This window comes from Garra rufa, chromosome 9, assembly GCF_049309525.1.
Source record: "Garra rufa chromosome 9, GarRuf1.0, whole genome shotgun sequence".
Lineage (NCBI taxonomy): Eukaryota > Metazoa > Chordata > Actinopteri > Cypriniformes > Cyprinidae > Garra > Garra rufa.
Genome location: NC_133369.1, coordinates 49,276,345 through 49,287,843, shown reverse-complemented (window position 1 = coordinate 49,287,843; position 11,499 = coordinate 49,276,345). Strand labels below are relative to the sequence as shown.

Here is an 11,499-nt window from a genome sequence, read left to right as displayed (position 1 = left end):
AGACAGGCTGAAATGTAGTGTTTTACTGTGAGCACTTTTTACGCCTTTACCACCTTTTCATGTCTAAAAGCTTTATCAGAGATTATTTAGTAAATATATATATATATATCTTTTTTTTTTTTTTGCTAAGCTATTTAAATTTTGACCCTTTCTGCATTTCCAGGGGGCACTACTATATTTGTAATGGGCTTCTCCATTTATTTCTTAAGCAGGACCTTCATCCTGTGGCACAAAAATATGAACACAAATTTGACAGTAAATGTCAGGCTCGGAGGAAGGAGAGAGAGAGGTGAAAAGAAGATCCTTTAATAATAATCCTTTTTTAGATCCTTTTTTAAAGATCCTTTTTAATAATAATCAACTCAAAAACAGAAGGATAGCATTCAGAACATAAATTACATCATAATGACAAAAGCAAAACAAACAGAAGGCAGGATGAAACTTAACTTGAAGATAAACAGAACGGCAGGCAGGCAGGCAGGTAAATGGTTGGTATTGGCAGGAGAAAGGGTTAGAGTCCAGTGTCTATCGAGTAGATCTGACAGCGTTTGTGTGAATGTGCTGTGTATTTATGTGGGTGGTGATGAGGAGCGGCAGGTGCAGGTGATCAGAAGGCAGGTGACTGGGAACGAGTGGGCGTGGTGATGGAACCTGACGGTCCGGATGTGTTGCTGACAGTACCCCCTCCTCCACGGGCAGCTCCACGGGGAGCGGGACGGTCCGGGTGTTGTTGATGGTAATCTGAGAGTAGAGATGGATCGAGAATATCATTGCGGGGAACCCAGGACCGTTCCTCGGGACCATAACCCTCCCAGTCCACAAGGTACTCCAGCTGACCCCCTCGCCGCCGAGAGTCCAGGATCTCCCGGACAGAGTAGATGGATGGGTCCTCCTGGACCTCCGGAGGAGGAGGCACCTCGGCACCGCCAGGTTCTGTGGAGGAATGGAGAGGAGGGTTAGAGGCAGGTTTGAGAAGGGAGACATGGAATGTAGGGTGAATGCGGTAGTGTGCAGGGAGCTGGAGCTGGTAGGTGACGGGGTTGATTTGCCTCTGGATGGGAAACGGCCCGATGTAGCGGGGGCTGAGTTTCCTACAGGGCAGTCGGAGGCGGGTGTCCTTGGTGGAGAGCCACACTAGCTCTCCAGGTTGGTAGGTGGGAGCTGGACGACGCCGGACATCCGCGAAGGTCTTGTGTCTCCGAACTGCTTGCTGTAGGTGAACGTGGGCCGAATCCCAGACCCTCTCACTTTCCCGGAACCAGTGGTCGACGGCCGGGATGTTGGAGGGCTCTTCCGACCAGGGAAACAGAGGGGGTTGATAGCCCAGCACACATTGAAAGGGAGTAAGGCCAGTGGTGGATTGTCTCAGAGAGTTTTGGGCATACTCGGCCCAGGGCAGGTAACGGCTCCAATTGTGCTGGTCGGAAGAGCAATAGGCCCGGAGGAAGCGTCCGAGTTCTTGGATCTTCCGCTCAGTCTGGCCATTCGTTTGAGGGTGGTAGCCTGAAGATAGACTGATGGAGACCTGAAGTTGTTTGAAGAATGCATGTCATACCCGGGAGATGAACTGTGGGCCCCGGTCCGACACGATATCCTCTGGGAGGCCGAAATAACGGAAGACAGACTGGAAGAGGGCTTCTGCGGTCTCCATAGCCGTGGGTAGTCCCTTGAGGGGAACAAACCGGCACGACTTGGAGAACCGGTCGACTATAACTAGAATGCAGGTGAAGTTGTTGGATGGTGGCAGGTCGGTGACAAAGTCAATACCTATGTGGGACCAGGGCTGGGCAGGTATGGGTAGAGGCTGGAGTTTTCCTTGTGGTAGCTGTCGTGGAGTGTTGGTTATGGCACAGACTGAGCAGGTACGGACATGGCGGGCTACCTCACGGGCCATTCTGGGCCACCAGTACCGGGAGCGGAGGAGTGAGAGGGTCCGCTTGCTGCCTGGGTGTCCAGAGCCCGGAGAGGAGTGAATGGAGTCCAGAAGGGAAGATCGCATGGAGGATGGGACGTACTGTTTCCCTTCTGGACCTCCCAGCGGAACTGGCTCTCGGGATGTGGCCTCCTGGAGTTGTTGGTCTAAGCTCCACAGGATGGGGTTGAGGAAAAGCTCTGGAGGAAGGATGGGATCGGAGGTTGGCTGAGGGTCTGGTTGGTGAATACGGGAGAAGGCGTCCGCCTTGAGGTTCTTATGGCCTGGACGGTAGGTGATGGTGAAGGAGAACCTGGAGAAGAATAAGGCCCACCGAGCCTGGCGAGGATTCAGCCGTTTGGCCTCTCGGATGTACTCCAGGTTACGGTGGTCGGTGATAACACTGAATGGGTGGTTGGCACCCTCCAGCCAGTGCCTCCATTCCTCCAGAGCTAGCTTGATGGCCAGGAGTTCCTGATTGCCGATGTCATAGTTCTGTTCCGCTGGGGAAAACTTCCGGGAAAAGAAGGCACATGGATGGAGTTTGGGAGGCTCTCCGGAGTACTGTGAGTACGGCTCCAGCCCCGACGGTGGATGCGTCGACTTCCACGATGAATGGCTTGGTGGAATCTGGGAAGGACGAGGGCTGGAGCCGTACAGAAGGCAGATTTGAGTGAGGTGAAGGCGTGGGTGGCGTCAGGAGTCCAGGTGAGGGTTTTTGGTTTTCCTTTAAGCAGGTTGGTGAGGCTGGCAGAATGAAGGCTGAACTGGTGGATGAAACGGCGGTAAAAGTTGGCGAATCCTAGGAAACGTTGGAGTTCCTTGACTGTAGATGGTTGGGGCCAGTCCCTGATGGCTGCGACCTTGTCCGTGTCCATGCTGATCCCAGCTGGACCGATGACGTAGCCGAGGAACTGGATGGTGGCTTGGTGGAACTCGCACTTCTCCGCCTTGAGGTACAGATGGTGGTGTCTCAGCTTCGTAAGGACCAGCGTAACGTGGTGGCGATGGTCGGCCAGGTTCCGAGAGTAGATGAGGATGTCGTCTATGTAGACGATGACGAACCGGTGGAGGAACTCTCGGAACACCTCGTTCATGAATCCCTGGAAGACTGAGGGCGCGTTGACCAGGCCATAGGGCATGACCCGGTAATGGTAGTGGCCGGTGGGGGTGATGAAGGCGGTCTTCCATTCGTCTCCAGGGCGTATACGAACGAGGTTGTACGCGCTACGCAGGTCCAGCTTGGAGAAGATGCGAGCTCCGCGCAGTTCCTCGAGGGCAGCTGGGACCAGTGGCAGGGGATATGGAAACTTGACCGTCTGGGAATTTAGGACACGGTAGTCGATACAAGGTCGCAGGCCTCCGTCCTTCTTCCCCACAAAGAAGAAACTGGAGGCGGCTGGCGAGGTGGATGGAACGATGAATCCCTGTTGGAGAGCCTCCTTAATGTACTCCTCCATGGCCTTCTGCTCCGGGATGGACAGAGGGTAGACCTTACCCTTAGGGAGTTTAGCTCCAGGCAGCAAGTCGATGGCGCAGTCCCATGGCCTATGCGGTGGTAATCTGGTGGCGGCCTGCTTGCTGAAGACGTCCTGGAACGCCCTGTAGTCCTCCGGGATGGAGATGTCCTTGGTGGAGTCGGGACTCTCGACGAGGGTTGACTGGATAGAGAGGTTAGGGACAGGTAGGTGTCGAAGACAGGATTCGTGGCACTTAGGGCTCCACTGGAGGACGTCACATCTCTCCCAGTCCATCAAGGGAGAGTGTTGGATGAGCCAAGGGCGTCCCAGGACGATGTCCACGGTGGCGCCCTCCAACACCAGAAAGGAGATGTCCTCCAAGTGGAAGTTGCCGATTTGGAGTTGACAATCAGGTGAACGTTGCTTAATTCGACCGGGTCCCAGGGGCTCACCTCTGATGGTGTTGATCTGGTAATGGGGGTGCTGAGGTAAGGCTGGTAGGTTGAGGGTTCTTAATGTGTTGAGGGAGATGAAGTTTCCCGAGGCACCCGAGTCGATGAGGGCTTGGACTGTGAAGGCAGAATCTTTTATCAATAGGGTGACTGGTAGTTTTCTCATGTGCGATACGTCTGGGGATATATTTACAATACTCACAAAAGAGCGTGGTGGTTTGATGGGACAGGAAGTGATGGTATGGTTCTCGCCTCCACAGTATAAACAGAGCCCCTGGGACACACGGCGGTATCTCTCGGCAGCAGACAGATGGTATGAGTCCGTTTGCATGGGTTCTGGTGTTGGAGGGGAGTATCCAGGAGTCCAGCGCTCTGCCCGACAGCAAACTGGTGATGAACGCCGTCTTCGAACGCTCCGTGGGAAAACGCTGGGGCTGCATCTCAAAATGTAGAGTACACTGAAGTAGGAAGCCGTTGCATTTGTCCGCCTCGCCCGAGTAGCAAGCAGGTAAGGCCATGGGACTTCCAGAGGCAAACGGGGAAGTGCTCGGTGCAGGTTGGAAGATGGAGAGGAGAGGGTCGGAAGTGGGGCGAGTTGACATGGTGAAGTATCTGATATCTTGTCTAGGTCAGATCTTCTGTCAGGCTCGGAGGAAGGAGAGAGAGAGGTGGGTGAACTTAAAGATCCTTTTTAATAATAATCAACTAAAAAACAGAAGGATAGCATTCAGAACATAAATTACATCATAATGACAAAAGCAAAACAAACAGAAGGCAGGATGAAACTTAACTTGAAGATAAACAGAACGGCAGGCAGGCAGGCAGGTAAATGGTTGGTATTGGCAGGAGAAAGGGTTAGAGTCCAGTGTCTATCAAGTAGATCTGACAGCGTTTGTGTGAATGTGCTGTGTATTTATGTGGGTGGTGATGAGGAGCGACAGGTGCAGGTGATCAGAAGGCAGGTGACTGGGAACGAGTGGGCGTGGTGATGGAACCTGACGGTCCGGATGTGTTGCTGACAGTAAACAGAGACATGTTTGAGCAATCATGTACAGTATACAGGTGCTGGTTATATAATTAGAATATCTTCAAAAAGTTGATTTATTTCTCTAACTCCATTCAAGGAGTGAAACTTGTACAATATATACATTCATTCCACACAGACTGATATATTTCAAGTGTTTATTTCTTTTAATTTTGATGATTATAACTGACGACTAATGAAAACCCCAAATTCAGTATCTCTGAAAATTAGAATATTGTGAGAAGGTTCAGTATTGAAGACACCTGGTGCTACACTCTAATCATCTAATTAACTCAAAACATCTGCAAAGGCCTTTAAGGGTCTCTCAGTCTAGTTCTGTAGGCTACACAATCATGGGGAAGACTGCTGATTTGACAGTTGTCCAAAAGACGACCATTGACACCTTGCACTAGGAGGGCAAGACAAACTGGCCTGACCTTAACCCCACAGAAAATCTATGGGGTAGTGTGAAGAGGAAGATGTGATATGCCAGACCCAACAATGCAGAAGAGCTGAAGGCCACTATCAGAGCAACCTGGGCTCTCATAACACCTGAGCAGTGCCACAGACTGATCGACTCCATGCCACGCTGTATTGCTGCAGTAATTCAGGCAAAAGGAGCCCCAACTAAGTATTGAGTACTGTACATGCTCATACTTTTCATGTTCATACTTTTCAGTTGGCCAAGATTTCTAAAAATTCTTTCTTTGTATTGGTCTTTAAGTAATATTCTAATTTTCTGACATACTGAATTTGGTGTTTTCATTAGTTGTCAGTTAAAATCATCAAAATTAAATGAAATAAACACTTGCAATATATCAGCATGTGTGGAATGAATGTATACATTATACAAGTTTCACTTCTTGAATGGAATTACTGAAATAAGTCAACTTTTTGAAGATATTCTAATTATATGACCAGCACCTGTACATTGTGACACTTATGCATTTGTTGTATGACACAAGGTCAATAAAGGTACTTAATATATAATAGGATAAAACATAACAGAACAAATATCAATATAAAGAATAACAGAACAAATCAATCATGGTAAAAATCAGATGTAACTGCAGTAAATACTGTGTACACTACAGAACAAATTCAGTATAAACAAAATAGTGGATTTAAACTTTAAAATTTAACATGGAATGTTGAAATATCTGTTCTTTGTCTTCTCCATCTGCACACTTTGATCAGTTCAAGAATAATTTATGAAATTGTATACTGTTTGTCTGAAAGAATTAAAAGCCCAGTTTCATGTGTATCCGTGTATTCTTCAACAGGATGATGTTTATATAGATTTTAGAAAGTAAATATTGTATAATTTCAGAGAGAGTAAATAGTACAGTAATTTAATTACTAATTACTGATTGACGATGTAATTAGTAACTAGTAATTAATTACTTTTTTAGAGTAACTTACCCATCACTACTTCTTTCACTTGTGCATCATCGTCAATTGTGCCTTGAGTATCTGTAGCAGTACAGCCGACTGTAACTTTTTGGAATGAACATTTCAGCCTTTTCTTCACGTAACTGAAATTTGCCATTTGCTGTATTTATTTACTATATTTGCTGTATTTGTGTGCATTACAAAGATTTTTATTGCAAAAAAAGTTCTATACAAATAAACTTGAAAACAACATGTCACTGAGTATATTCAATGGTAATATTTTGGTGCATTATTGTCCCAAATTGTTAATCTGAAATGTTAGTCTCATTGGGACTCATGGAAGGTTAGTTTTCTTTCTTTTTTTTTTTTAATTCATAAACTTAAAGAAAACAAGCAATTCCTCACACCATCTGATCTTGACTCAAAGTAGAAAAAGTAATGAATTTGACAAATTACCTTGTGAAACATTCTCATGAAAATAGGAGATATGAAGTTAAATGTTACATGTTGTTACATTTTTAAAATGTTTTTATTCTTCACACTTTTTAATCAGCCACACTTTCTCAAATTCAGCCCTCTCTATGTGCAATATATATATATAAATATAATATATATATATATATATATGTGTGTGTGTGTGTGTGTGTGTGTGTGTGTGTGTGTGTGTGTGTGTGTGTGGATATATATGTATATGTATCTGCCCCTGAAAAATATATCACATTGAATGGATTAGTCAAATCCAGGAAACAAATCTTATAGTAATTAAATGAATTATTAGAATTACTAATGACTCATGAGTTTGCATTTGCATTTTTTTTTTTAAAAATCATTAAAATAATAAGAAACGTGATATTTTTATTTATTTCATATATGGCATATTACTAAATATATTAAAATCTATAAAAATGTAGGTATATCTATAAATATATAACATTTATTTTTAATCTGTCCTTTTTACGGTGTACTTACACATGCAAGTAATGACTTAATTAACTACATATACTATAAGGTTAAGATTAGCACTTTGCTTTGGGTTAGTTGCATGTAATTATGCACAACTTATAGTAATTATTATAGTAACTACATGTAAAATTTGTAATTAGGGCACATTATAATAAAGTGATACCAAATACATATTTGGCATACAATTTTTATTTCTTTTCTGACATCACAATAAGTGCCTTGCATAACTGCAATGTGTCAAAAACACTGAAAGTGCATAGCGTAACTGCATAATTATATGATCCGAATAATTATTAGATGTTTAATTAGCCATGTGAAATTTATTTGGTTATAAATTTATTACAAGACACAGTGGTATCAAACATTTAGTTACAAAACATTTTGATGGATTTGGTCATTCATTCATTCAAGATAAGTTTTAATCTTAATCCCTTTGTAGAATTATCTTTTTTTATTTTGGGTTATGTACTCTTTAAGACATTCATACAAATGTGTCTTAGGGGAAATCATGTTCATTATCATCATCTGAGCTGTCGTCGCTTTCTGAGAGCCGTTCCTCTTGGATGTCATTTTCCTCTTCAAGCTTGAATCATCAAATCATGACGACTGAAAATTTTCAAATAGCCTGCCTTTACCAACTGCATTAAATGTTTGATGTCATGTTGTTTCTTTCGAAGGACGCAGAGAAGTCCACTGCATGCAGTGTCAGACAGGGTCGGAAAACGAGCTGAAAAACAAAAGTGAAGAGAATCGGATAAAGTCCACTTACATTATTCTGCATGCTTAAGACGTTTTTTTTTTTTCTTTTTCTACAGGTTATCTTAAGGGTTTTTAAATTGTTCTAATTTTAGTTTTAGTATAACATTTTAATACCATGCATATTTTTAAACATTTATGTAAAGAAACAAAAAAAACAATACAATGTATAGTTGACATTTGAAATGTAATACTACAGATTAAAGTGTTGTCAAAAGTGTTTGGGATCCACTGACAGATGCAGCTTTTAAATGCTCCCATGTGTATCTGTGTAAGCACTCAGTGAAGAACGGAAATGCTGGTATCATACATTTAAAAAAAAAATTTCAGTACTGACCTTTGACAACACCATTAATAAAAAATAGAAAAGCAATAAGAGTCTTTTCAGCATGTTTTCATATAAAAATATTGCATGCAGTTGCTTCAAACAGTGGCATAAACATCATTTAACGCAAAATGTGATAATCGTAATCATTAATAAATCACAATTATAATTTTAGGGAATAATTGACAATTATGAATTTTGTCATAATCATGCAACCCTACTGCAGAACAAATAAATGAATGCTTAAAAACTTACATTTAGAAGTGATCTCATTAATCAGTTCTTCAAAATTGTCTTTTGTATCAGGACAGTCCAGTGTTGTTTCATCTCCTTTAAAATCACAGCTTTCTCCTCCTCAAGGAGTCTCACTGCCATCACCCTGTCGAAGATCTTCCTCTTCGTGAGAAATGAACCCGATTCTAAAATGCATATGTGCAAATTTAGTTAACAAAAGAGTCATGGTGCATCCCTAGCTGAAACTAAACTCTGCTGTCCATGGCCCTCTACATACATAAAATAATAACCCTGTTATATAAAATATACCACTACTGCTAGGGATTTCCCAGGGCCAAGCAACAGCCTCATCTGTAAAGAAGTCTTCAACTGGCCCTAGCTTCTGGGATGGATCTGCTCTGCGGTTATAGTCTTCCACTGCAGCTGCTAGCTTCTTTTTCTCTTAATTTCTTCTGTGACGCAAAGAATGGCGCCTCTTGTTGCTATCTGGAAGGAAATGTTTTGTTTTTTTTCTCTTAGACATTACAACACTGCCATAGCTATGCAAAATGAATGCATATTTAACATGACATCTAATGAAATAATATTTAGAAAAAAATTAAATTAAAAAGTAAAAATTCTGATGTTTGCCTTTACCTGTTTGGCTGTACAGGCACTGTGTGCACCTTTTGTTAATCCCTCTATTTCCTCTTGTAACAGTTTCAAATCACCTCTCCCATGTCTGTCACTTCCTACACAAAAAAAAAAAAAAAAAAATGCATAAAAGCTGTTATTACAAAATGATGATAATTACAAAGAATAGAATTTTTTCATTGATGCAAATAATAGTTCAGGCAAATCAAATTAATACCTTCTGCCCATTGCTGTACATCTAAAACCCGCTGAACAACACCATCATCATGCAGAGACAGCTCTGTCTTCATTCCCTCCAAGCTGTTTTTCTGCATTTGCAGATCCTTCTGAGTCTACAAAATACAAAACCAATTTTAGAAGTCTGTTGTTCAAATGGGATTTAACATGCAAAATTCACTTTTAAATAGTGTTTGAATATGTGTGTCAGCAATGTGTGTACAGACTGAATGAGAAGCTCACAGTCTACTATTGTTTTACCACTATTGCAGCTATTTTTGATCTGATTTCATCTCCAGAACATGTATATTTGATATCTGCATATTGCCTTTCTGAATGTGCTTGTTAGCAAGTTACTAACAAACACCGTGTCATACACTGGACACGACACTTGTCGCTCACGTCCGGTGTAGACACGGTGTAAAGTTATGAATCTTACTGTATTCACAGATACAAGAGCCATGTCTTGGTTTGAAACAACTTGAGGATGAGTAAATAATAAGGGTTAGTAATTATTGACAGAAATGTTATTTTTAGGTGAATTATCCCTATAATTGTTACGTGACGTGCTGGTTTGACGAGACGGGAAGCAGGATTCCAACAATAATGACTTTAATTAACTTCTTGAAATGAACAAGAGACATCCACACACAAGGTTAACGTTAATGACCGGACAAAGGACTAAACTCAAAGACAGACTTATAAAGGCAAACTAATCAGTACACACAGGTGACAGGGATAACACTAACGAGGACTAATCATAAGAGCTAAACCAAATAAACACAGAGACAGGGGGAAACCAGAAGGGAGAAACCAAATGACAAACAGTGCAAAACCACAACAAACATGAGGATACATGTAACATTACCCCCCCCCCCCTCCCGGTAGGCGCGTCCCGCGCCGTGACGATACAACAGGGGAGGGAGGTCGGGCGCCCTGGAGGCCGACACGGAACCAGGATAGTCTAGGCGGGGAGAGCCTCCAGGGCGGATCAGGGAGACAGGGCAGGTCAGGGGAATCAGGAGGCCGTGGCCAGACAGGCAGTTCAGGTGGCCAAGGTGGGTCCGGAGGCCATGGCTGGACAGGCAGTTCAGGTGGCCATGGTGGGTCAGGAGGCTATGGCCGGTACAATAGTTCATCAGGCCATGGCGGGTCAGGAAGCCATGGCCGGTACAATAGTTCATCAGGCCACGGCGGGTCAGGAAGCCATGGCCGGTACAATAGTTCATCAGGCCATGGCGGGTCAGGAAGCCATGGCCGGTACAATAGTTCATCAGGCCATGGCAGGTCAGGAAGCCATGGCCGGTTAGACAGTACAAGGAGCCATGGCTGGGCAGCCCCCGTGGCCTTGGCCTCAGTCCTCGGCCTGGCCACGTAGGCTAGGGGTATGTAGCCCCCCCAAAAAAATTTCTTGGGGAAATTTAGAGGTTCATTCGGAGGATGCTCTGGAAGGCTGGGTTGGACCAGCGGAGGCTCTGGAAGGCTGGGTTGGACCAGCGGAGGCTCTGGAGGACTGCCACGTAACCAGCGGAGGCTCTGGCAGACTGGGTGTAACCAGTGAAGGCTCTGGGCAGCTGGACTGGACCAGCGAAGGCTCTGGACAGCTGGACGGGACCAGAATGGGTTAATGACCTGTAGCACAGTCAGGTCACAGCTGTCCCTTCTTTGTCCCATAATTTGCTATATGTCCCCAGCACTGAAATCAGGCACATATAAATGTCATTAAACATGATTACTGGCCACATGTCAATATCCATGGATCTTTAGTTCTTTGGTAAGTTGTAAGGAACAACTGATTTTCATGTAAATTTAAATTTGATTGATAATCATTTATTTTACTCATGTTTTCACAGTTTCCCATATTAAATCCATTCATGCAGCAGGCTCCTTTGCCATTCAGTCCGGCCGAGCGAGGCATGTTTCAGTGGGACTTACAGCTATGCGGGCGGAATCCACCACACAAGCAGCATTCCTGTTTTTTTTTTTTTTTTTTTTTTTGTTGACATCCATGCACTTGCCTCAAGTTCCTTTTCCTTTTGTTTAACTTTCTCTTTGAGACTTAAAGTAGCAAAACACTTTCTGCAGGTTTTGCAGCGTATAGTGTTGAGTGCCTGGCAGTGGGGACAGGGCTT

General features: G+C 43.7%; 1 protein-coding gene and 1 long non-coding RNA gene across 2 annotated transcripts in view; one reads left to right on the top strand and one right to left on the bottom strand.

The window, feature by feature from the left end:
• Positions 1-7,372: 7,372 nt before the first annotated feature.
• Positions 7,373-9,674, bottom strand: LOC141342065 (uncharacterized). The gene is made up of 5 exons (XR_012356655.1): positions 9,369-9,674; positions 9,155-9,249; positions 8,828-9,004; positions 8,540-8,703; positions 7,373-7,930 (listed from the first exon to the last, which is right to left on the bottom strand). It is a non-coding gene; the product is annotated as an uncharacterized lncRNA (long non-coding RNA).
• Positions 9,675-10,440: 766 nt separating this feature from the next.
• LOC141343287 (uncharacterized) overlaps positions 10,441-11,499 on the top strand; it is a 13,092-nt gene continuing 12,033 nt past the window's right edge. The window contains exon 1 of the mRNA XM_073847881.1: positions 10,441-10,672. Within this exon, the coding sequence (XP_073703982.1) occupies positions 10,441-10,672 (232 nt within the window). The remainder of the gene's footprint in view (positions 10,673-11,499) is intronic.